Consider the following 26,467-nt stretch of genomic DNA (forward strand, 5'->3'; position numbering starts at 1 on the left):
CAGGCTGTTTTCCACTTTACCCTGCAAGTACATCAGAAATGGTCCTGGAGACTGGGAACTGTTTTGCTCTGTCCCTGGGAGCTGAGTGTTCTTGCATTCAAATGGCTGCAAGAGATGGAAAATCAAATACTGTCAGAGTTAGGATAATCTCTTAGAGTGTTTCTGGTGGGGTGTCAAGGTGACATGGGAGAACCCTCAGGTGTTCACAGCCTTGTGCTGTGTCCTCTCTCTCCAGCTCAGATGAAGACATTCTCATCAGTGGGCTGAAGCCCTACACCAGGTATGAGTTTGCTGTGCAGTCCAACGGCGTTGGCATCGATGGGCCCTTCGGCAGCGTGGTGGAGCGCTTCACCCTGCCCGACCGTGAGTGTTCATGGCAACCAAATCCTCATTTCTCCTGGCTTTCCTTGAGTCTCTGTCAGATCCCCCCCAGTGTGCCCCTGAGAGATGTGATCTCAGACCCCTCGAAGCTCTGACAACCTTGAGTCCATGCTGGGAAGCTCTGTGGGGATGAATGCTTTGCTCCTCTTCCTGCTGCTCAGGCTGGCTCTTTATTTGTCTCTGCCAGGGCCCTCCACTCCTCCGTCTGACCTGCGGCTGCACCCTCTCAACCCCTACGCTGTCCAGGTGCACTGGTGCCCACCTGTGGAGCCCAATGGCATCATTGTGGAGTATCTCATCCTGTACAATGCCAACAACACGCAGCCAGATGACATGTGGACCTTGCTGACACGAGAAGGTGAGCCCCCTCCAGGTACTGTAATACCCCTCAGTCCTCCCGCCTCCTTTCCTTTCTCTGGAGTCCTGGTTGCTCAGTCCTGCTGCCCTGATTTCTGCCTCGCTTTGCATACAGACAAATATTCAAGAGCTCATCCTGGCAGTTTTCTTGAAGCATATGCTGTACCTGGTCATAGCAGAGACTCCAGGGACATGACTGCTGAGAGACATGAAATCATACGTGTCTGGGAATGAGTAGCCATTATCATCCAGGAAATAACCTACAGATGCAGCCTGGCAGCCAGCAATTCCTAGAAAAACGTGTGCCAGCAGCATCACGAGTAGTGTTTTTGGATCTGTAAGCAGGAAATTCATTATTACTGAAGAGCTGTATGAAATGCACAAAAATGTCACAAAATCCCTCACTTCTGAGGGTCCAGCAATTTCACAGCTGCTTTTCTGTAGCCTCTGAATAGTCTTGAAGCAGAACATTTTAAATCTCTTTTGATTTGCTTTTGGTCAGGAAACATCTTCAGCACTGAAGTGCATGGCCTGGAAAGTGATACCAGATACTTCTTCAAGATGGGCGCAAAGACAGTGGTGGGATCTGGTCCCTATTCCAACGTGAAGGATGTGCACACCCTCCGGGAGAAGCTGTCTGGTATGAATTCCTCCTTACCTCAGGGCAGGAAGGGAATTGCATGGCTCGAGACTGATTTGTCAGCAGTGACATTTCTGTTTACCAAGCAGTTGCCTGGTGTTGCTGTGGAGGATGTGAGATAGGATTCTCTGCAGGGCAGTGCAGGGCATCACAGCAGATCCTCAGATGTGCAGCTCCAGAACCCATCCCACAGCCAAACTTCATCTCTTCCCCATCCTGGAAGGACAACCTGCATCTTGCTGTGGCGTGACATTAATGAATATGCATAGGTGCCAGTTTGCTTCAGGTTGATCTAAATTGTCACTGCCAAGGAATTTTATTGTTTTATGTGTATAGAATCAGAACCACAGAACAGTTGGGTTAGAAGGACCTTTTAAACCTGTTTGGTTTAGTTCAGCAGGTGCTTCTCTGAACATGAGCCACTTTGTACCCTCTTCCTGCTAGCAGTTGAAATGATGTGGCTGTCATTCCTTCCCCTCCTAGATGTCCTGGATATCCACTCTGTGACAGGGATCATCGTGGGGGTGTGCCTGGGGCTGCTCTGCATTCTCTTCTGCATGTGTGCCAGCTTCCGCAACAGCAAGCACAGGTGGGTGGACCTCAGGTGAAGGAGGCTGCTTGGAAGGAGACAAAACCAGTGTGAGCTGCATCCCCTGTTCAGCTGGGCTGCTTGGGATGTGTGTAGGGGACAGTTAATGCACAGCTTGGATCTGAGGATGGATAAAGAGTATATTTAGTATCATCTTTTCACTGATTTCTTTTTTTTCAGTAGTTTCTCTTCAATTTACATTCTTAGACTAGTAGGGTTTTTTTTCAGAGAAAGAAAAATTCCCAAGAAAATGGAAGAACCAGTTTATTACCTGTGTCTGTTAATGTGGGTAGTATTTTGCTTCTGAAGTTGGACAGCTCTAAGGATGTTTGGAAATGTTTTGTTAACTTCCATCTGGGAAAATGATGAAAGACTTCACAGTGAGTGACAGGCTGGTTTAAGGAGGATTGGATACAGCCCAAAGCCCTCTGCTATCCCAGGGGTCTGGATCCAGCCACAAGCATTTGGAAAGACCATGAGCAGAAAACAGCTCAGTTGTTCAGAAGCTTTGGCTCTTTGAGCTCACAGCAGATCTCAGGGCCAGGAACAAACAGCTGCTGAAGTCTCATCCTAATGTGGCCACTAAACTTACCTGTCCTGTTGCATCTCTAACCTGTAAAGCAGTGGTGACAGGAGTGACACAGCTCCCCATGGACCAGGGTAGGTGAGCACCTGCTTGTGCTGGGACTCGTAGTGTCTCCTGCCCTTGGGGTGTGCTTGGGGACAGCTTTGCATCCCACAGTGGGATTAGTCTGAGATTTGGCATTAATCAAGGTGGTGCAGAGATATATCTGCAGTGAAAGGTGTTACAGTGGGATGTGAAGATAAAGGATATCCCCAGGAGTGGCAGGGCATGGCTTGGGCCTCGTCACTTGCACATGGACCAGCTGAGATGTCAGCTCTTGCTTGTTTCCCCTCAGGGAGGCCCTGCCAGGCCTGGATTCCCAGGCTGCTGGCAACCACACATACTACCACCGGAGCAGGCAAGGGTTGGCCTCTCCCAGTGCCACCTTGGACTCACATGAGCTCGAGTCCCTCATGTCCCCACTCCCTGAGGATGCGCCCGTGCCCCTGGGGGACATCACTGAGCTGGCAGAAGTGCACAGCCTCATCCACACGAGCCTCCCTGAGGACATCTTCCATGGGAAGAGGAAGGTAAGGACCCATGCACATGGTGACTGGGCTCTCACCTTTGGCAAGAGCCTTTGTTTGGTGTGTGGCTGCTGGGAAGCCCAGGTGGGATCCTGTCCTGACTCTGCAGTGCCAGAAGTCTTGGCTGCAGGCTGGTGTTGGACAGTCACACATTTCCCCTCTCTGTAAAACCTGACTAGCTCAGCCTTGGCTGTTGGCTATTATTTGGGATCCCTGTGCATCTACCACCCCTTTTCATCTCCCGGGAAATTGACCCCTCAATCTGAGAAGCTGCTGCCAAACTTGGTGCTGCAGAAAGCTGTGGTATTCGTGTTGCTGTGGCATGTGGATGGTGGGAGGAAGTGTGATGTCTAGAGCAGACACGTGGCCTTCCAGGATTCTCTTTTGCTTGGACTAAAAGAAGCTGTCTCCATAAATAGTGTGTTCACTGGAACACTCTTGAAGATAAACAAGAGGTGAAATTGTGGGGTTTTTGTGAACCTTATTTTTTGAAGTAGTCTTTTCCTGCCCTGCTTGGTTTGCCTGACACTGCATTGTCTTTCTTTTCCTGCCCATTTCCTCTTCCAAGCTTGCCTGAAACATTTCATTCCATTAGGGAACCTTTAATTGGCCTAATTTAGTTAATCTGTTTATGTCTCTCTTTGTAGCCCTGGGAGAGCATGTAAAGTAATTAGGAGGTTCAGTAAAACAAATGCATTGTGAGCACTTGGGATTTCACGTTTGCATCAATGATGCACTCGTGTGTCACTGGAGGGAAGGTGAGTTCAGGTGCCTGGCTGACCACGAGCCCTGTCTGTGTGCTAGGGGCAGTGCAGGTGGGATCTTTGGGAAGCACAAAGTCTCTGCTGGCCTCACTGCCCCACGGGCTGAAGCTGTGCCCGTGGCCATCCCTGCGTGCTGTGGCAGATCAGTGCTCAGCTGGAGCAGAGGCTGTTTGTTTGCAGCCAAGCCACATCCATGGATTTTGGTGGAATGTGGCTGCCTGTGTGGACCCAAGCCAAAGAGTGTGAGGAATTTCCTACAACTCTTTCAGTTAAATAAGGAACAAATGTTTTCAGTGATGGGGACTTACCCCTGAGAACAGGTCAGGCTGGGGGAAGTTCCTTCTTTGTGAGGCCTTTCTGGGGGTAGCTATATCTAGATCTCTGTTCCAGAGCAGCAATCCTGCCTGCAAGGGCTTACACCAAGATCTGAATACGTGCAGAGTGGGGCTGGAGAGGGCAGTGCCAAGGCCTGGCCACATGAGGCTCAGCCTGAGAATTTGGGGCCCTCACAGTGGGCAGTGCCCAGCAGCAGTTACAGTCACAGACCAGAGCTTTGGGGGAGATGGACTGTTCTGGCTGTAGAGTTTCCATAATTAGATGGGGAATGGCCACTGAGAGATAAATTCACTGAGGGGTTTGGTTGTTTTTTTTAATGGATGTGGCTAGGGAAGCAAGGGTCACTGGGAATCAGCCACCCGGAGAGCAGCGTTGTCACCCGTGCCGACCAGGAGGGTGACCCGGCAGGTGAAGGAGATCGAGTGGTGGCCGGGAGCAACAGGCTGTTGTTGCTGGGAGCGGGCACTGGAGGGAGATGTGCTCCCACGCAGGAGACCCTGCTCCCTGCACTGCCCCATTCCTGCTGGAAGTGCCACCGCTGCTTCCTTTCTGTACTCCAACATGTATAATCGAGTGTGAAAAGAATATGGCCAAGAAACACCATCATGCTGCAGTGGCCAAGAGGCCTCATGGATTGTGATGCGATGTTACCTAGCTGGGCAGTCAGGGAGTTGGCCAGGTCTCAGGTACATGGCTAGAGTGGTGCACACATGCCTGGTGCCCACAGTGGATATAGACCAAGTCAGGAGCAGTTGTGAGTGTGTGCATCTCGCTGCTTGTACACAAAATGCCTCTAGTCGAGGCTGTGGAGTGGATGTGGGTGTCCTGTGTGCTGCAAATAGCTTCCCCCAGCATCCATTAAAGCTGGAAAGCCCCAGGGACCCTGCCTGGAACAGAGTGCTTGTGGGAGCTTTGCACCCTGCAGTGACCAGCTGCCTTTGTTGCCTTCTCTTTTCTTCTCTCATGCTGTGTGAAGTTGGGGCTGTGAAAATCGATGGCAGGGAATGCAAGAGAGCCACAGGAAAGAGAAAATCATTGTGGAAGGAAATTCCTGTCCAGGCTGGCAAGGGGAAGCTCCCCAGGGTGTTCTAGGTTGGATACTATGACTTGCAGTTCTATTCACTGAAGAGAGGGAGTGAGAAATGCCTCAAGAATCCCTTTTGTTTAGCAGCATATCATGTCACCACAGAGCTGGGGATGTTGGCTGGGGCAGACCCTTGGGCTGAGGCTGCTGGCACTGCAGGGCAGATTTGTGTAGCTGTGACCTCCAGTTGTCTGTTTGTCCCTCTGTCCTCAGGTTGTGCTCCTGAAACCTGGTTTGTGTTTGCTGGCTGGCACTTGCATTGGCTGCTCTGGGCTTGCAGGCTGTTCCCATGCTGAGTCATTACTTACCATTCCATGGATTATTCTTTATTGGTTTTATTCTTGTGGCAGCCTGAGGTTCCAGTGGAGATTGGATGCTCCATGTTAGATAGACACAAAGAAGGGACTGTCCCCATGCCATATGGAGTCAGAAGTGAGTGAATGTCATTTTACAGGTGTGGGGACCGGAGAACAGACTGAGGGCAGGAAGTCTTAAAAAACTCTGAGATTGGAACTGATTCCTGCAAAAAAATGTGAGTAAGGGTGGTGAGATGTCCCCTTGGTCATTTTCAGGTCAAGATCATCAGTTCCTTCAAATGTAGGACTGTGATTCTTCTTGAGCTGTTACACATAGTGCTGGAGGTGCAGGATGGTGCAAGTGGAAGGTGGGACAGTCCCAAAGGAACCTCCTGGACCCCCTGTCCCTGCCTGCAGGACAGCAGGGTGCTACTGCAGTCAAGGTGTCGGCACGGGACCCCTCTGGATGCTCACAGCTCCATTAGTACAGTTGGCCATTCAGTGGTTCATTTTCCTTCCTTTATGTGTTTCCAGGGGTCACAGACAAGGATTTCCAAATACACTGACAAGTGATTTTCCTCCCTTACTCTCGTCCCCTTGCAAGCACCCCCCAGACTGATGCCCTCAGCAGCCCCGTTATAAATGACACAGTCGTGCACGGGCTGTGGTGATGCAGCCCTGTCTCCTCTGACAGATGGACTGAGGATGATAAAATGGCTCTGCTCCAGACATCTCTGTCACTGCTGCTTGTGGGCCAAGCAATTTAAAGGGTGGGGGAGAATGTTAAAAAGCATCTGCTTTCCATGGAAGACTTCAGCTTTTCATTGAATGAAGCCAAACCCAAGCATTTTGGTTTGGAAATGTTTGCTGTTGTCATTCTTGTGAGCTGGAGCCTTCCTTGCTTGCAGCCCTTCTCCTTCCCTGTGGGCCTCCTTCCCACAGGACTGTGTTTCCCACGAAGCATCCCCATGACTGGGAGAGCAGAAGCTGTAACACATCAGGGAACTTGGATCTACCCGGGTTGTTTGTCATTTTCATGTTGAAATTTTTCTGCGTGGAAAAGAAGTCCCGATGTTTTCTGAGAAGCTTCAGACGAGAGCTGTGCTCCTGGTGACAGCGAGCAGAGACTCCTTTATCTGCTGGCAGAGGGCTGTGTGTGTTGCATCCCAGATGCAGGCAGGGATGTCGCTGTGTTCGCGTGACACGGAGCTTTCCCACTCCCACCCACTGCTGTTCAGCAGTGAGCCCTTTCTCTCTGCTACACCACTCTCAAAAGCTGGGCACATTGAAACATCCCCAGCTTTGTTTTGCACGGGGCTTCAAGCTACTTTAAATTACCATCCTAAAAAAACAGGGAAGGTTTCAAGTTGAACTTTTGCTATGTGTTCATTCTCAGCTCATATATTTGCATGAAATCATGACTTGTCACTGAGAAGGTAACACGATCTAGGCACATTTTTACCAGCTGGAGTTTCTATAAAAAGGCTAAAATGAAAAGGCTTGTTTGCTTTGATAAGGATTTAGCTGTAATGGAAATGTCTTTTATTGGAAGATGTTTTTATTAGTTTTCATTCTAGTGTTTGCAGTGAACTGACAAAAAGAGATTCTTCCCTCTTTATATTAGTATTAGACTGACACTCCTTGCTCCTTGCCTTCATTACTGTGTTGTAAAAACCAAGACAATATTTCCTTCCTTAAGCCACCCACTAGCTCCCCTTGAGTAAAAAGAAATAGTATAATTTATTACACCAAAAAATGCTGCTTAAAAAAGCAGTGAAGCTTTCAGGCACACAACATTTCTTCAGGTCTGTGATGAAAACAGCCCTAGAGTTAATTGCTGCTGCCCAATCTTAGAGGCTAAGGCCCAAGAGGGATTTGTCTTTTGCTGGTTTTTTCCCCCTCTCAAACATAATGTGCTCGAACAACATGTGGGACACAGGCCATGTTGTGTGGCTGATGGTTTTTTCTGTTTGTTGAAAGTTGCAAACTGGTACAAAACAAGTTTGTTCTTCATTGCAGCCAATTTCAGCCAGAGCTGAACAGGCTGTTCCCAGAGTCATCAAAACCTATGTAAACATGGCAGATTGACATTTCCGCTAACAGATGGTCCATGGGGGATTGCAGTAGAGCTGCCTGTTTCTTTCCACGTTTTTTGGTATTCACAAGATGCCTGCAAGAAGGTTTTCGAGCTTGCTCTGTGTGTGTGTCTGCGTATGATGCTCAGATCTCTCTGATGGCAAATATGCATGCAGGCATCTCTAACAGGACACACATTTGGTGCATGTGTGCAGATTTGTGTAGGTTCAGTGCTGAAATTTCCAGGCACTATTTGCTCAGTAACGTATGTTCCTTGGAAGAGGCACAGAAGCCATCAGTCAGGATGTAGCTGCAGAAAGCCTTTCAGATGGCAGCAGAAGCAAATTGAACACGCTCCTTGAGCACTTGCATGTGGAGATATTCCTTATTGTGAGCTCTCTGTGATCGCTTGGTTGATTTCTCGCTATTAAAGCGTAGTTTAATGATTGTCCACTTAGAAACAGAGCAATTAGGGAAGGCTTTTGGCTCAGAATATATTGTTGAGGATTGCAGAGAGAGAAATAGAAAAAACACTGCCTCGAGCATCCACATCTAAATTAGCAAATGTTTGGTAGCCACAGTACAGAGCTTGGACATCACTGTTCTGTAGGGTGTTGGCATATCAATGAGGCCTTTTGCTATTTGTTTGCTAAAAATTTACTCCTGAGGCAGCAGCAAAGCTCCTGTGACCTGGGGGTGGTGCTGGGATGTAACATGGCTCTGCCTCCCACAAGGTGTTGAGCCATTTGGGTGCCTGAGTGAGGGTGGACAGAGGGTTTGGGAGCAGCTCTGGCCGCCCTTCAGCGCATACACAAATGTCCTTCTTCTGCCAGCCCTGGCAGCACGAGGTAGCATTTGCTTCTTGCTAAATAGCTGACTTAGGAATGCCTGGCTCACGTACAACATCTGGTGGTGTATTTCTACCTAATTTTCAGCCAGATGGACCGAGGCACAAGGAGGTCAAATGACTCACCCAAGGTCAGGCTGATGTCAGAAATCTCCTCGCTGTCTCAGCTGGACTCATGCTACGTTGGTGCTTGTTGGAATAGATTTGGCCTAAGGAGCAGGCACATATGCAGAGCAGGAGCCTGGGCTTCTACTGGCAGTGAGCAATAGAGGGTCAGTGGGTTTGAATGGATGTGCAGGGTATCTTCACCCTGCACAGCCCGCATGCTCACATCACCAGTATTCTGTGTTCATGTGTGAAGTCGCTGTTGTCAGATCAGCATTTTCTCTGCATCAGCCTCTCTTGTACCCACACAATAATGTAGCATCTGTGGAACAAGACCAGAAATTGGGTCTGTGTGGTCCTTAAATCTGAGTTGTGTGTTTATGTGTATATGTATGTGAGTACAAGCAAGGCTCAGCTCAGGTACATGCAGGACAGCCCAATAAAATCAAAACCTGGAAAGAAAATACTTTTCTGCCTGTGAACTAATAGTCTGAGCTGTTAAATAACTTCAGCTCTTAAAGATACACATTTCCCATACACAGAGGTGTGCATTCAAGAGTTTATTGCAAGGGGAAGCTGAAAGAACCCAGAACAAATTGCGTTCAGCCCATATAATTTAATTAGATCTACAAACAAGGTAACACTGGTTGCCCAGGGGATTTAAAGCTGAGCAAAGAATTGCTTGGTGGTCTGTTGTAAAAAAAAAAAAAAAAAATTAAAAAAAATTAAAGCCCCCAGTTTTGTGCCTCTGTGTCGATGAGGAATGGCAGAGTGTTTTCCCAAGTCCTGCTTGGAGTAGGACTCTTGTCTGTGCTGCAGAGCGAGCGGTTTAGCAGAATGTCCAGCTCCTACTGGAGCACACAGGGCACTGCCCGCGGGTGAGGGTCCTTCTCTGTGCTGTGGAGCATGGCTCCTGCCAAAGCAAAGACTGTGGGCACTCAGCTCCAGATTTCCCTGTCCCTTTCCGGCTCTCTGGTGTTTCTCAGTAGGCTTGTTCTGCTCTGGGCTGTTGCAGCTTTGCAGGGAGTTGATTTTAGTGGACCTCTAAATGATGTCTGTGCCATGATTTACCCGCTGGCCTCACCATTTGAGAATCAGTGGAAAGCCCCTTATGCAACCAGTTGTGAACCATCTGGCATCTTTTATCCCTGTATCAGCTCTGCATCAGCCCATGTAACAGCAGTAAAACCAGTTCTAAGGCAGGGACCGTGTGAGTCCATTGCAGAGCATTTTTATTTTGATGCTATCAGAAGTGTCCTCCACATTTATGATTTATGGTATTTTCACAACTTGGACTTTACTTTTTCAAGCTGCTTCTCATTTCACATGTATGAGGATAAGAATTCATGTCTGTGATAACTGCATCTTTTCTCCTGCCACTTTTCTCCTGCAGTCTTCATGGAATAAATCAATGAACCAGGCCTGGACAAACAGCATCACCAGATATGGGGACACCATCACCAAAGAGCCTCTCTCTGCTGTCAATGGGTCACTGAAGCTCCCTTCCAGCACGGGGCAGAAGCTTCTCTTACAAGCCCTGGTTTATGATGCTGTGATGGTGGGTATCTTTGCTGCTTTGTTGACTTTTGTGTTCTCATGTGGGTTTTCCATTTATGTTCTCCATCTCCCTTTCTCCTTTTTGCAGCCCCTTTCTGTGGGCTTGTTGGTCTGGTGATGGCCAGGTGGGGTCAGAAGCTTGACAACCAGGTGGTTGTCAGCAAAGTTGTGGCAGTTCTGGTCCCTGAGGACCTGGTGCCAGGCACCAGCAGTCTGCTTGGAGTCTTTGCTGTGGCTGTGCAGCAATCAGCCTGAGTGAGTTAGGAGCTGCAGTGCTCCGCACAGTCATTAAGATCTACAGCATGCTTGCCTGACAGAGGGATTGTATTTTTGGCTGTAAAAGGAGACAAAGATCAAGGGTTGATTTAAACTCCCTTCTCCAGATAGGGCAGAGCAATTTTCACTGCACTTGTGGTCTGGGAGGAAATCCTATTTCTGATACTGCATCACTGGAATAAATATGCACTCCTGTGTTTGGGAGAGTGTACATCTGCGTAACTGTCTTAGCAAAGCAAGCTGACACCTGCTCAGACTGACTCTGTACCAGAAGATTTCTCTGGTTATTCTTTGAAAAAGTTCATTCCCCCTCCCCAGCAAATACTTCTGAGTAGCCTACCTATGTTTCCTTCCTAGGCAGTGGTGTGAAAATCAATTATACACAGGATGTAATTAACATTGTGGATAGAGTTAAGACAATGTTTTACAGCCCAATTACAGGGCAGCATTTACAGCACAGCTTACCCATCAGAGTTTGTCAACAAAAGAGAAAAGTGTTAAAATATGTAAATGATGCTCAAAGTTGGCTTCAACAGAAAGCGCAAATTACACGTGGGATATCACTTCCATGCTCTGAATTGTCTTCTTGCTGCTACATCACACTCAGCCCAGAATCTGAGCGTTGATTGCCTAGAGAGCTCTTTGTGAGCTTCTACAATAATTTGTCTGGTAAATTATTGAGTGATAATCTCACAAAATGACCTGCTTGTCAGCCAGATTTGTGGAGATCTGTAGCCTGCACTCCACTTAAGCACTGCAGAGCAGAACTTACTGTTTTCTTTCTGAATTTAAAATGCTTGACTTTACACAGACTTTTGTAGGCTGTGACCAGGGCTTTAACAAACACACACTTTGTGATATGTAGCCAAAATTAAATGAGGAGAGTAAAGGGAGCCCCTTTATCCATCTCAGAAGCCAGTTTCCTACTGTGCTGCCCACTCAGCCTCTAGCAATCTGGCCCTGAATATGGAAACAGACTGGTGAGATTTGAAAATTGTGGTCTTTGACAGAGGCTTGGAGAAATGGTTGCTCCAGCCTGCCAAGAAACTCTGAGCAAATCACTTCTCTCCCTTGGGACTTGCTTTCTCAAACGTAAAATAGAAATAATGATCCTGAGGTGATTTGAGTTGCTTCTTAAGACCTAAGCCCTGAGAAACATATCAAGATAATGCTTAATAGAGGCATATGTACATCCCATTGCACTCAGCGGGATTAAAAATAAATAAATTCTAGTGCTTGGTTTAGCCACAGCCTCAATTATCTGAATTTCACTTACTTTACCTTTTTTTTTTTTTTTAATTTCTCTCCTGTTTGATAACAGAATGAAGCAAAGAAAAGCCACCTGCCAGCCAACATCCACCAAGTAGAAGCAGAAGTCATCGTCCATTCTGATTTTTCAGCCTCTGACAGAGACTACAACTCCCAGCTGCACACCCTGGAGAGTGAAGAGACAGAAATCGAGGACCGGGAGCCAGAGGAGCTCCCCTCAGCAGAGCTGGCTAATCCCAGTTCCCAGCAGGACACTGGCCAAGTGCTGGTGGACTGCATGGACAATCTGGAGGCTCAGGCCCAGGCTGAGCTGCTCTGTACCGACACAAAGACTGACAAACCTGAGGCTGTGTGCATCCATGGGCTCACGAATGGCTTCCACAGGCATGGAGAAAGTCTGGATTCGGAGGAGAGTGGAGATTCAGATTCCACCCAGGAAGGCAGGGGTGATGTGCAGCCAGTCAAGTGCCAGTTGCTTTCCCCGGCACCTGAGGAGGCCCTGCTCTGTAGTAACTCTGGTTTAACCAGTCCTTCCTCAGCATCTGAGAACATGGCACATGTCCACAATCACAAAGAATGAGCTGGTCTGATTTTGATCACAGCAGAGTTGAAGCATGAGGAGAGCCTGTCCCTATGAGGTGCTGCCTGTCTTTGGCTGGCTGAGCCCAGCAGGAGCTGGGCAGGTGCAGCATCTCGCCAGAGCAGGGCTTGGACCTGTCAGCTCTACAGAGGCCTTTGGGAAGCCAGGTGGGTTGGTGAGGGCCCATCTTCCTCCTGCTGAAGGCAATGAGGAACTGCGTGTTGGTGGGAGCAGGACTGAGCCATCTGCCAAAGTCTGAGTGGAACCACGATGGAACAGAGCCTTCAGCACTAGGCTGGGGCTGTCACTTCACCATAGCCCTCGAGGGGACTGGCAGCACGTCCTTTAATGCTGGGAAGTGGCAGAGTGCACCGAGGGATCCTTCTCAGCTGCCTCTTCCCCAGGCAGTGCCCGGGCACTACTGACTGTGTGGCAGTGTTGGATGAATTCTGGCACAGGAATCCCAGGAGCGGGTGGAAGCCCCAGAAACAAAGACAGTGAGCTGTAAGCACCAGCCTTTTCTGCCCTCCCGTGGTTAGAAGGATTACCAGGCCCTCTGTGTGTGCTACCACAGTAACTACTACTAGCAGGCTGATGTAGTGGCCTTTTATTACACACTCTACGAGTGCCTCTAACAACTTGTACTATATAGAACCTTCTGCAGCGTCTGGGTCTTTTCACCAGCCTGGGCTTTGTTTTATGTAGGTTCTTGTACCTAATATTTTAGGTACACATCTGTCCTTTTAATGTACAACATGTATTTTTATTTCCTTGGAACATCTTTATATTATTTAATTTTATAAAGTGGAATAGTGTGTGGTATAGAGTAGCATTTTTACTACTTCTCTCTTTCTTTATTTTTTCCTCCCTAACAACACAACTACCTCATGTCTGTTGGAGAAAAAAAAAGCAGTAGATCTACTCATTTGTTATAGTCCATGATAGGTTTTAACTTATTCTTATACTGCCTTTTTCTAAAGAATATGTTTGCACTGGTTGTTGACTCTTCTTTAACACGTAGTGCTGCAGGTCTGATGTCTCTCGCTTTGTTTCTTGACACCTTCCCTACAGCCAGAGAGTTGGGTTGTGTCTCTCTGTAGGATTGTGTTTTGCAGCAGCTGCCAAAGGAGTCTGCTTTAGCTGGCAGGATGTCGATCCATCTTTCCTCAACAAGCTTATACTAGCAAATAGAAAGAAGAACCAGCAATTGCAAAAGTAACTTGTGATACTGGGGACATGTATTTCTTTTCTCTTTTTTTGGGTGCCTGTGTGGAGACATCTCAGATGGTTTTGATTTACAGAGAGCACCACTCAGCCTTCTGTAAGCAGTGGACTTGCTGAAAGCTTTGGATGAACAAGTGAAATTTTCCAGTCACTTTTGATAGTCCTGGCCAAAGTGCTTTTGGGTGGGTTTTTCTTGAAGAGCAGAGCACCACCAGAGTTTTAAAATGAAATCTTTGGTCTCATACCAGTCAGTCTGGCTTGAAAATCATCCAGTGACTCTTCCTGCTGATGCTGTTTGCTTACTGCTCACATGTCTCTCAGCCTGGCCCTGCTGGGGGTGGACTTTTCTCTACTTTTTTTAGCTGGTCTCTGTCCTGCTCCAGGCTTGAAGGGTTTGACTGCGAATGCTACAAGATTGGACCAGCTGCTCGGAGTTAACAAGGATCAGTAATTCTGTTCATGGGTGTTTGGTGAATGTTCTGCCTTCCTGGAGGATTCAGACATCTCACCATTTGTTTAAAAAGTGAAGGAAAAGATGCCCACCCTCCTCTTTACTTACTAAAATTTTCCCCATGGTATATGGGGAAACTGTGTGCCAACTTGAGATCCTGTGAAAGACTTTGGATTTTGTTTTTCCTGGTGATGACTGGATGGAGGTACCACTGCTTGCAGCATGGAGAACCTCACTTCACCAGCACCCTGCAACCCTTTTACCTCCAGCTTTTCAGCAAATGAGAACCTCCAAGCCTCCCTGTACTCTGATGGGAAGGATATTGGAGCTTCCACTTCTCCTGGCAGCATCTCCTCCCAGTATGACACACTGTTCTGGTAACCAGCTGTATTTCCAGTCATTGTGATTGCTCTGTTTCTCTAGCTTGGTGTCTTGAGGAGTCTCATAAATGCTGTTCCATGCTGTGACTAGCCATGACTCTGGAATGCTGTGGGACAGAGACTGGAGATCAGTGCCAGTGAGCAGGCCAAGGCAGGAGTTTGTGTGTGCTATTGGAGCGAGAAAAAGGCAAGGAAACGTAACTGGGCAGAGGAAGTGTGTAAATAACCTCCAGAACCCACTGCCACAAGACTTTGAAACTCCTGACTTAGCAGGGTTACAGATAAGCAGTGAAGTGTTATTGCAGGCAATAAGGGCAATTGTCAGTCTCTGGGAGCGGATGCAGTCACAGAGGGCCGGGCGCTCGCTGCGGAGAGCGGGGGACATTGTGCAGATGGCCCTCAGGTCCCAGTTCCATGAAGAGCCCTTGCCCTTCCTCAGTGACAGAACAGGCCCTGCACAAGCCACACTGCCATTACCACTTTCCATCCAGAGGGATGGAAGGGGACGGAGGCTGATGTAGGAGTGTGGGGCAGTTTTGGGGGCGCTCTCTTGTACATGCACCCCCTGCTTTGCCTGTGCAGCCTTCAGCAATTCTACAGCCCTGAGCTGCCTGAGAGCTGTCCCTGCCTGTCACTGCAGCCCACACAGCAGGGGCACCATTCCCCTGGATCGCTTTGGGCCGACCACCAAACCACCCACAATAGTTACAGAGGGCTTTGGGGAGATGCAGCAGACCACAAACAATTTTGTTTATGTGTCCCCAAAGCACTTTTGTCACCTAATGCTGAGGCTTGTTCTGATCTCATTACACTTCACCAAACTGTACCAGGGTGTGAAGCTGGCAGTGTTTGGCTGTCCAAGAACTGTAGTGGCCATGGGCTGGTAGGCCAGACCTGAGTTGCAGAAATCCAGATAGTTTCCTTGGAGCCAAGAGGTCACCACTGACCAGCAGCACCTGGATGAACACACATCCACACAGAGTGCTGGGTGTCCTTGTCCAGCCCAGCTGTGCCCCAGGTCCCCCCTGCCCTGAACGTGCAGGGACCGTTCAGTCTCAGCTGGAAGTGAATTGAAGAAGACACATAATACACATTTGATGTGTAAAGCTGAAACAACCAGTGCATATATTTTTTTATCATGAAATAAGTAGCTTTCGTGCAGATTTCTCACAGGCACGCAAACTCTTGATACCTTTAATTACCCATCATGCTTAATATCTCTTCCTGTACCCCAGGCTCCTTTCTCCATTTTCTTCCTTTCAGTAACACTAAAGATTATTGCTGTTCAAATTTTTTGCTGGTGTATATTGTTTTACATTGTTAAAATGTCAGGTTTGTCTCACTGGCATAATTTTCTAGTATTAATGTTACTGTTTGGCTACACAACTGTATATTCCCCATGCTGCTGTGAGAGTCACAATTCTCATCCTTTTGTTTCTTTTCATTTCTTGTTATGTGAAACATGCAACTCAGATAAAAACCTCTATCAGCTTTTTGTTGACTTGATTTCTTGCTTAACAGGCAGCAAAGTTCTGGTTTAAATAGTTCTAAAGAGATAACTTCTAATTTAGAGTTTGAGAATTTTTTTACATTACTAGATAACAATCAGCCCATGAAATATTGCTGTGTAAGAAAACAACCATTTTACTAGAACAATGTATATGGTTTTGATCTCATTAGTAATAGGTGTTTTGAAGGAATCATTGTGTCTTTTCTAATCAATACTTTTGTTAGAAAGGAAGTGTTTAACCAGCAGAAATCTACCATCTACTTCTGTTACTGTATTCCCTTGCTTGTATTTTCAAGTTAAATTTCATTTTCTGCACAGTGCATAAAGATGTGTAACCAGAACTTGATCTTGTTTGAAGGTTGTGTCTGTATTTGGTTCCATACTTGTACTTTATTATAACTTTCTTTCTTCAAAGACTGTTCTTACTCCACAAATACTCTTTAGTGTTAAAGTGTAAGACATTGTCCTTATATTCCTTAACTAATGGGTTATTAATAAAATGTTTTTTAAAAAGAGTGGGATTTTACTCACAATTAAGTCTGTTCCAGCTGTGTGAGGCTGTACCTCGCTGGCAGAAGCAGTGGTGGGAGCAGAATGCAGGATTCATGCTCATCACCATGAAGGTTGGTATTGTGAGATGATAGTGGTACCTGGTTCCTTAAGGATTCTTCTGGAATTTCAGACATGAGCAGAGTTTGGATTCATTAGGCATTTCTGGATGCTTGCTCCTTCCTCAGTTTTGAACTGATTCCTATAGGAAAAAATATTTGTCCAGTTTCATGCTTTATCTTGCTGGGAATTTTTTAATGGTAAAAATAAGCAGAGGCATCTAGCAATGAGTGGTGAGATTTCTCTTGGATGGCGCACTGGGCTGACCACTTGGTGGCTTGTGTCCAGCAGGATTGGTGAGAGGATACCTGCCAGTGCCCAAGGACACACTATTAACCTCCCGTGCATCTCCCTTCTTCCTGGGATGCATTCCCTACTTCAGTACATAGTTTCCATTATTACTTTATGCTGCCACGACTACAGAGCCATAAAATCTCATTTTATCTGCATTACAGAGGTAATAAATCTGCACTTAGCACAGTGTTCTCTGATAGTGGTTAAAGGGAACTCTGTCAGACTGTGTAACTCTGATGAGTCTTTCTCCTAATGATAGGTAACCCCACAAACAAGCAAGGAAGGACCTTGGAGGGGGTGATGGGTGACTGCAAATCACTCTTCCAGTTCATAGGATGCTGATTGGAGGCTGCTGAGAGGAGCCACGGTGGGATGGAATGGAAGACAGAGATGGACAGACACAGCAGTTACAGGAGAGAAGTGACGAGCAAAGCGTCAGGTTTCGTTTCTTTCTCTTCCCAACCTTTGTCATCCTGACACACCTGTGTAAGGATGCAGCTGGAAATACATTACAGTGGGCTTGGGTTTCCCCTGGTCTCAGGTAATTCAGGGAGTTACAATTGCCAGTGCAGTATGTGGCCCAGCTCAGCCCTCTGGAACGTGGCACAGCCCAAGACAGTGGGCTGTGTGATGCAGTGAGGTGGCCAGGATTGCTTCACAGATTCTCAACAGACACAGGAAAACCAGTTTTTGCTGCTTCCAGAAGCAGGTCCCGGGGTGGTCCCACCACTGCTGGCATGGCTCTGGGCTCAGTGCCTCAAGGTAGGTGCCACAATTTTGGCTCCCGCTCCTCTTTGCTCACTGACCATGAAGCAGATGCTAAAACCTGCATGTACGTACATAAGGGAAAAGCTCCCAGACTGTTAGCAGGCAGGGTAACCACAATTACACATAGAATAATAAATTGAGTGAATTCAGACAAGTTAATCTCCCACTTCATCCACTGAAACTACTAATGGTGTCTTGGGGACCTCAGTTTGCAGTTAATTGGTGTAAATCAGGAGCACGATTGGAGCTGATGGAAATTTGCTGTGCAGGGAGTGAGGGGTGAGTGATGCCCTCAGAAAGCATTGTGGAGAGGGAGGGCAGATGGACAGACAGATCCTGTGCCCCTCAGCAGCAGGGGGGACAGAGGAACCCCCTCCTGCTCTGCAGGAAAGGGTTTTGAGCCTCAGTTTGGGCTGGACACCGTCACTCCTGCAGCCCTGCTGCTTTTCCAAAGGCTCCAATTTCTGCTCGCAGTGTGATAAGCAAATTCCTGCCTCCAGTACAAAGCAACTTTTCTAAGCCCTCATGCTTACAGAGCGTAGAAAAACGTGAGTGCTCTGAATTCCTGCTCTTAGGTGGTTCCAAAAGCCTCAAACCTGCCTATTCCCTAAAAGATCTCATGGTTTTTTGTATAAGTCCTATTGTTTGGAGTAGTGGATGATTTCTGAATGTGCCACCAGTGCTGTCCCCAGTGTTACTTGCAAGGTGTGGGGGTGAAGTTGGTGATACCCTAAACATGTACCTTCCTCCCCCAGCCCCTGGGTCCTGCCAGGGCACTTGGCAGCAAAAGCACACAAAATCTCTGGTTCACAGGGGAAGCAGCCCTGTCAAGCACATCGTGCTCAATTTCTCTTGGAATTATTAATTCCCACAAGCCATCCTCAGTAATAGCAGCCACAAGTCCATGATGGCTTCAAGCGTTACATAAATGCTGATGGGGCCCCATGGCAGGAGCCAGGGAGTCGGAGCAAGAGCACGGCTGGTGCCAAAAGGTCAGGGACAGCACAGAAATTCAGATGTTACCGAGAGGCTGGCGGAGCCAGAGCAAATTCTTCCCCAGCTGAAAGGAGCCTCGTACAGCTCAACCCTCTGCTAAACGAAGGAAGCTTTAATGTGGAGCAGATGTAGTGACGTCTTCTTTCCTCGTTAGCCGACTCCGACACTCTCAGGGTGCACCATCCAGGGGAGCCTCACACTGCTCCTCTTCACAAAGGGTTTTTCACCAGATTTCTAGGAATGGTCACAGGGTTTAGTAACCCAGTCCACAAAATCTGGTTTAAGTCTGAAGAAAAAAATTAGGATTGACTTTTATTTCATTTTAGTTCCTTTTTGCCAAGCAAACACCACAAAACACTGAGCTGTCCTTGCAGAGATGGCTTTTGCTGCTAAAAGTGATGATGTAAGTTATGTTTGTGGAGAACATGGGCCAAGGGACAGGGTAGGATCAGTTGGAAGGCAGAAAATACTGTGTGGGCACAGGGGCTGAGAGCCATGTAAGAACATATTATTCTTATTTCATACCAGGAGGGCAGACAAATTATCATGCTGTGGCAGGATTTAGGAGCAGACTCATCCCTTACTGGGTCCTTCCTCACTGGGGCGCCTTCCAGGGTGAGCAGGCTGGTCCAACACCTGCGTTACTGACTCGGGTAAGTCACTTAGGATAGTATTAAAATCAGGGGCACAGAGGTGGGACAAGCCAGGCTCTTTTGCCTTCCTGCGAGGTTGCCCCAGTGAGGGGAGACAGGTGAGGGGCAGGCCCCTGATGTGTCCCTGTAATCCCTAGAGCTCCGTGAAGGGAGCCCTGGGAAGTGAAAGCAGCGAGGGGAGATGCGTGGGGGGGCTCCGGTGACAGGGAGCGGACACCCTTGAGGGGTCTCTGGTGAGGGAGACACACGAGGGAAGACCGGTGACGGGAAACTCCTGAAGCAGCTCTGGTGAGGGGAGAGCTGTGGGGCTGCCTCACTGACGGGAGAGCCGTGAGGGGGCACCGGTGACAGGGCTTCGGTGTGAGGGAGCTCCGTGAGGTGGCACTGGTGAGAGCGGCCCTGTGAAGGGAGCCCCGTGAAGCGGCACCAGTGAGGGGAGAGCCGCGAGTGGGTTCTGAAGAGAGGGCTCCTGTGAAGGGAGGAACGCGAAGGGGCTCTGGTGAGCGAAACACATGAAGGAGATCTGTGAGGCTCGACCCGTGAGTGGGTTTTGAGACGTGCTCTGTGACGGGAGTGCCGTGAGGGGGCTCCGGTGAAGGCAGACCCACGAGGCTCCCTGCACACTGCCCGCGGGTCCCGGGCGTGGAGCGGCCCCTCACGGAGCCGCCCCCGCCTCTCAGCCCGGCCAGCGCTGCCGGCGCCCCGGCGAATGCGCAAGATGGCGCAAGGCGCTGCCCGCCCGCCCCCCGCCCGCCGGCGGCCCCGCTCCCTCAGCGCCGCCCCCCGCCCGCCCGGCGCGGCGGCGTGTTCGCGCCGAGGGCAGCACTGCTGAGAGCCGCTTTTCCCCTTTTTTCCCTTTCCTTTTTTTCCCCCCCCTCTCCCGCCCGCCCCACAGCTGGGGGTGGTTCTCGCCTGGCCGCCTTCCCTCCTCCCCTCCCTCCCTCTCTGCCGGCGGGCTGCTCCCTCCCCGTGGGGCGCAGGGAGGCGAGCCCGCCCGCCCGGGATGCCATGGCTCCGCCGGGCTCCGCGCTGCCCGCCTGCCTGCTGGGGCTGCTGCTGCTTGTCTGCCGCGGAGGTAAGAGCCGGGCTGGGCTGGGGGAGCGGGCGGGGGCGCGGACATGGACCTGCCGCCGCCGCGCCCGGCACCGGCGCCGTTCCCCGCGGCCGCTCCGTCCGTCCGTCCGTCCGTCCGTCCTTCCAGCACTTCGCGTCCCCTCATCACCCCCGAGGTGGCCAGGGCATTGCTCGTCCCCTTGTCCCTCGCCATCCCCGCCGCCGGTCCCGTTTCCCCTCGCTCGTCCGCGGTCACTCGCAGCCCCGCACTCTGCCCTTCCCCGTGGCTCGGGGCCGCCGCGGGGGCTGAAAGCAGCTCCGCGTGTGTCCGCCGGTGCGGCCAGGGGGTCCCCGCGGGTCAGCATCCCTCCGCGGGAACGGGGCGCGTTCCTCCGGGAGGCCGAGCAGGGGTCGTGGCTTGGGGCTGCGGAGTCCCGCACCAGCCCATCCAGCGCCTTCATCCCCAGCCCATCCCGAAGTGCTCCCCAGGAGCTGTGCTTCCAGTTGGAAACCCCTTGCGCGGGGGGCTCTAGGGAGGGACGGTGGTGTTTGTGGAGCCCGAGCCCCCACTGCTGGCGCTGGGGAGGGGTGTGGTGGCTGCCGGGGCAGTGGCGTGGCTGGCCATCCACCCGTGCCCGGATCGTAGGAGCCGCCGGGATCGTCACCGGGTGGGAGCGGGAGGCAGCGCCCGACGGACGCGTCGCGTTCATCAGCAAAGGCTGTGATAGCGACAGAGATGTTGGGAGACAAGTTGCAGGGATGAGGGCGAGCAACTTCAGACCTACAAGTATATTGTGCTCTCCTGTAACTCCAGCTCTGTCCGCACTGGTAGCACGGTCCACCTGGCCGGACTACGAAAAGAGCTTTCCCTGGACCTACTGTGCACATGTCCTGCGGATAAATGGCAGTGTTTTTCTTCTGCTGGTGATGCATGGGTCTAATCTGACAAAGATGCTGTTCTGCAGCAAAATACCCGTGTGCATCCTGTTCTAGTCTCTCTTTAACAGCTTTCTAGATAAGGAAAAGTAGGAACTGAGCAACCTGGGCTAGTGTAAGGTGTCCCTGCTCATATCGGGGGGTTGGAACGGGATGGTCTTTAAAATCTCTTGCAATCCAAACCATTCTGTGCCTATTCTGTGAATTATTTAAAAAAAAAAAGCCCTGTAAGCAGCCCAGCATGGTCAGAGGGAGAAAAGTGTGTGTTAGATTTGTCAAAGATTACCTGCTAGGGTGTTTAGAAAGCAAAGCTGTGGGTTAGTGGTATCATAAATCTCGCCACGTGGTCCGTAGCAACCGCGCGAGGCGGAGAAGCCAGTGGAACTCGCGGAAAATAGACATGATCTGTGAAGTGGATGTAATGAAGCAGGTCTTGTTATTATGTTAAGATTCCTGAGTAGTACAATGAGGATGGTTTAAAAAGTTTGTTTTGTTTTGTTTTTTGTTTTCGTTTTTTTTTTTTTTTCTGACGGAGGAAAGGGAAAGAAGTGAATGCTTGAAAGCAGAACTTTAGCAACTTGAATTTGCGGCTAGGTTATCGCCTGCTGCTGTCCAAATTGCCCTGTGTGTTTGTTTATGCTGCGCCTCGGCGGGTCAGTGGCTTCTGACTTCGGGGTGTGTTTTGCTGGCCCTGCTGAGGAGTGTTTGGCTACACTTCCAAAGTTTTTTGGTTCTGACGGGCTTTCCCCCCCTCCGGTGGGTTTCTGTGCTCTCGGCGTGCTTAACGGCGAGATAACAAACGGTGTTTGTGCGCTCTGCTGAGCTCAATAAACCCTCCCGCGTCAGTGTCAGTCAGCGCCGGAGCAGCCTCGCCGGGGATGCTGTGCGGGAGCAGTGCCGCGCTGTGCGGGACACGATGCTCCACTCCCAGCCCTGTGGTTTTCAAACTCCCCAAAATGCTGGTCTGGGGATTGTGAACCAGGCACTGGGAGCTGCTGGTCAGCCTGCGGGAGTGGGCTCAGCAGCGAGACAGTATTTTCTTTTTTTTTTTTCCTTTTTTTTTTTTTTTTTTTAATTTCCTGGAGCTCTTTGTTCTGGGTGGTGGACAGCTTTTGTCTGTTATTGCTGAGCCCGGCATTCAAAGGCAGGCATAGGATACGAGAGGCTCCCCGGCTCTGCTCAGTAACAGCCTTGGAATTAAGCATCGTCATTTATGTTTAAGTAGGCTTAACTTCTAAATTATTGAAGCTATAAGCTTTCACTAATTTCTGCTCTGTATGGCTTTGTTGTCTTTTTTCAGAGGAAAAAAAAGGATTGCTTTCTACTAAATTGGTGTAATACCCTGTCTTTTTTCTTAATATACATAGAGAGTATCAGGTATCATTTCCCCAGTAATGCTCAGAGACTCGGTATGAAATTCAAGCCCACGTTTGGGCTTCGTCTCTCTCGGGAGTTCAACAGGAGAATCTCAGGACGTGGTTTTCCCGTGTGGAGGCAGCAGGCAGCCCATGAAATGGGGCAGGCGTTGCACAGCCGTGTCAACGTGCACCACCTCTGGGACCTGTGCTCAGGGCAAAGCTGGCATAGGGGCGTGAGTGTGCAGCCACCCGTTCTCGTGGCACTCAGGTGCCTGCTGGGGCCATCGTGGTGCCAAAAGTAAACTTTGGAAGTGCGTAAAGCAAGGTGAGAGAGGGGGCAACAGGACAGGTTGCTCCCCTTCTAATCTGCCCCACCACCCCCTGAGAAGGGAGTTAGAAATATTAAGCTGGTGTAATTGTGCTTCTTCTTGTTACCTGTCAGGCTCTGGATCTGGCACAGAACAAGTTCCCATGCTCACTTAGGAACTTGCAGAGGGTACCAGGGGAGAGGATCTGGGCAGAGAGTCCCAGATCCAGGATTAGAGCCTGGCTCCCCATCCTCTCCATCCTGTTCAATCCCAGTTTTGGCCCATGTGGTGTCAGCCTGGCATGGGCCAGCATGGTTAAGCTCAGCAGCAGCACTGCCTGGCAGAGAGCTGCAAAACTGCTCTCATTTTATTTGTGCAAACGAGAAAGTCTCTCTCCCTCTTTCTGCCTGCCTGAACTTTTTTATTTATGATTTCCTTATTTCTCAAGGGTCCTGTGTCACAGTGTGTGACGTGCCAAGCAGTGACCCCATGCAATGCCAGCCCTTGCTTTACAGACCCTTATACTCTGCTCCAAAGCCATGTACTTAATTTTGCAGCCTGCAGCAGATCTGGGAGAGAAGATGCTTTTTTCTTGGTCCCTTTTCCCCCACAATATTTCTTTGCACTCCTGGGCTTCTGGCCCATGATATTGTCCTTTTATTCAACTAACAAAACAATGCAAGAATCTACCTCTGCAGATTAAGAATTCCCATTTAAATCAATTGTGTAACATTAGTCAGAAACAGGAATAGTCCATTCAAAATTATTTTGAAATCACAAACTTATTTGAACTTTAGTGGAGCTTTTAGTTTTACAGAGTTTAGAAACTAATAAATTATGTAGCAGGGCTCATGAAAATCTACCCGAGTCTGCTTATCCAAAAGAATATCCAACATTTTGGTTTTGCAAGAAAATAAAAATAATTGTTTACATATGTTCAGGAGCCATTGGCAAGCTTATAAAACTGATGGTTAAGAAGGCGAACATGTCAATAATTGCACTTTAAGAGACGAGAGAGGCAAATAGGCGAGTGCAGGAGGAAAGCACAGAGCACACTGATCTGGCCTTGCTGTTATATCAGATGTCACCGTTGTGTCGCACCCTCCACTCGAGAGCAGCCCAGTCACTTAACAACCCAGACCTGCTCCGTGTTGGTAATTTAACACCAGAGTTTCAGAGCGGAGTCAAGGATTTGCCGCCTGGTTTTTTTGTTGTTCTTGCACATGAGATTGTGTTGATGAAGCTGATGGCGAGTCAGGGGATGTGGGTCGTGGTGAATGGTTCTGCTGAGCTGTGAAGATGCTTTTGCAGAAGGGTCGTTGCTGCTGAAACCTGAGAGTAGTGAAAAGAGAGAGAAGAGCTCGTGTTTCAAGGTGCTGGTTTTGGAGCGAGCAGGGATCCATGCGGTGCTCGGCTCCTTGAGAAGAACAAGATGCTTTCCTCCATCCTGAATTTCAGGGTGGGAGGTGATAAGGCAGAGGGGATGGCAGGAAGGAGAGAGTGCTGAGTTTGCTTTTTGTAATTGTATTGATACGAATTGTATCCCCTGGATACAATTAAGAGTTTCAAAGTTTGTCATGTGCACACTAACTTTCCTGCAGGAAGACCTTTCCTTCCCTTTCCTTGTGTGCCATCCCTGCCTGCCAGAACTCAAGCTGAAATTCAAGGGCTTGGTGACAGGGCTGTGTTGCTGGTGGGGTTTGGCACTGTGATGCCAAGGCGCCTGTGGCTCTTTTGGCAGCCTTGTGCCACCATGCCAGTCACCATCTCTGATCCATGGACGCTATCACTCACTGAGTGGCCAGTCCATTTCCTGCTGGGTCTGTGCAAGGGCCTGGCTGTGGGGACAGCCCCCTCCCTGATGCTTTCCTGTGGGGTCAGGGAATGAACTGGCTGTTCCTCTGTCCTGCATTAGAGCAGCCTTGGGAGCTGAAGCCTGCGGGACCCTGGCTCTGGCACAGCATTTCCCATCTTGGCTGTGCCTTTGCTCTCTATTTGTGCACGGTTGTTCCCTGCTCTATGTTTGTGTCGCTGATGCCCTCTGTGGTGAGGCTGTGATCTGGTCAGGGCTGTGAAATACATGGGGAATGCAAATAACAGTGCATCCTACCATGGCTTGCTGCCATGCTCTCAGGATGCCTGGCTGTGGATGGAGCTACTGTGGGTAATTAGCTCAGGAAAGGTCTTTGCCCTTTCCAGCTATACCAACAGGTTTTATCCTGCCTTCTTTAGATATGGGGGAGCCCACAAGGACTTGGGGCTTGTCCTAGAAAGGCTCTTTGTGCTGTGAATGTTTCCAGCTTCCACAGTGTTCAACATGCAATCTCCTGGGAATTGCTCAGTCTGGTCTCAAACATCTGAAAATTATTTGGAGCAGCTTCTTTGGCTCTTCATGCTCCTTGCCTTCCTCAGCTAAAATCGGTGTCCCCAGTGAGGGCAGCAATGCTGGGTGTTTTTGGGCTCTCTGTCAGGTGGCTGAGAGGTTGTGTTATCCCTCTCTGTTAGGAGGTCAGAGACCTCCTGCAATCGTTTAACGAGTGGATGTGGTTTATGCTCCCTGATGGAAAAATCGCTTTATATAACCTCCCGTCCAAAAGGAAAGGGAATAAAAAATTCTGAGCTAGTAAACTTTACTGCCAGCAAGATGTGGGGCCTGTTACAGCCTATTCTCCTCTTCTTTAAATGTAAATTTTCTGGATGCCCTAAAGAGCCAATTTGCACTTTACTGCAGTGCAGTGCTTTTCTCCTTAGGGTCTGGGTCAGGCTCAAGGAGATTTAAGAGGGCACCAGCTGGATTTTTAGGCTGTCAATTTCATCAGCCTGAAGCTTGTTATAATCTTGTTGGAGAACGTCTTTCAGGTCCATATATCTCTTCCTTCCATATCCTTCCATTTGCAGAAGGATTTGAATGAAAAGCAACCCACCACTGGAAAAGCAGGAGCTATTTTTCATGTTCATGGCCCAACCTGCATCCAGATTTTTGGTCCTGATACTCATCTATGAAATCTCACTAAAATCCTCTGGTCCTGCACATCTTCTTTTGACTTTATTGGAACAGGACTGGAGTGGTTATCCTTGGTGGTGGTTATGCTGCTGATTAAGGCTGTGTTATGCTGGGAATAAACACAATAAATCAGAAGGGGACAAATTTGTGCTGATGTGAGGCATTTTGCAGGTGGATGTCATGCTCTTGGTGAGATGACGAAGGAGCTGGTGCTACCTTGGTCTCCCCAGCAGTGTTCCCAGTGATGCTGCACGAGGAAGAGTGGGGTGGACCCAACTACTCCCACAATATCTCTCCCCTTGCCACGAGCAGAGCAGGCTGTTGGCAGCTTATTTGATCCCTCTGTGATTAATGTTCCCTGTCTAGAACAGGAGTAATAATACAGGCTTCATCTGTCAGGACCACGTGCTCCCAGGGCAGGGATGGCCCTGCTGGCTGCGGGTCTGGATGGGCTCCAGGAGGATGAGCCAGGATGTGACTGAGGTCCTTGGCCATGGATGGCACTGCTAATTAGAGCGGTGACATTAGTCACTGAAGCACAGGAGGGGAAGCCAAAATCATGTTTCCCAAATGGAAAAGGACAATACAGGGGTATAAGCAAGTTCTTTTGAAGC

General features: G+C 49.2%; 2 protein-coding genes across 3 annotated transcripts in view; both read left to right on the plus strand.

Annotated features, from left to right (window-relative positions):
- Positions 1-16,407, plus strand: part of IGDCC4 (immunoglobulin superfamily DCC subclass member 4) — an 87,794-nt gene extending 71,387 nt beyond the window's left edge. For both annotated transcript variants that reach the window (XM_071441185.1, XM_071441186.1), the window contains exons 14-20: positions 236-363; positions 569-739; positions 1,241-1,378; positions 1,862-1,967; positions 2,888-3,122; positions 10,021-10,185; positions 11,782-16,407. In XM_071441185.1, coding sequence (XP_071297286.1) covers positions 236-363; positions 569-739; positions 1,241-1,378; positions 1,862-1,967; positions 2,888-3,122; positions 10,021-10,185; positions 11,782-12,309 — 1,471 coding nt within the window. In that variant the 3' untranslated portion in view covers positions 12,310-16,407. The remainder of the gene's footprint in view (positions 1-235; positions 364-568; positions 740-1,240; positions 1,379-1,861; positions 1,968-2,887; positions 3,123-10,020; positions 10,186-11,781) is intronic.
- A 3,583-nt stretch (positions 16,408-19,990) lies between these two features.
- The window catches only part of IGDCC3 (immunoglobulin superfamily DCC subclass member 3), a 101,231-nt gene continuing 94,754 nt past the window's right edge, over positions 19,991-26,467 (plus strand). The window contains exon 1 of the mRNA XM_071441187.1: positions 19,991-20,269. Coding sequence (XP_071297288.1) covers positions 20,203-20,269 — 67 coding nt within the window. The 5' untranslated portion in view covers positions 19,991-20,202. The remainder of the gene's footprint in view (positions 20,270-26,467) is intronic.

This window comes from Agelaius tricolor, unplaced genomic scaffold (assembly GCF_023055355.1).
Source record: "Agelaius tricolor isolate 1412-34295 unplaced genomic scaffold, bAgeTri1.0.p SCAF_16, whole genome shotgun sequence".
NCBI lineage: Eukaryota > Metazoa > Chordata > Aves > Passeriformes > Icteridae > Agelaius > Agelaius tricolor.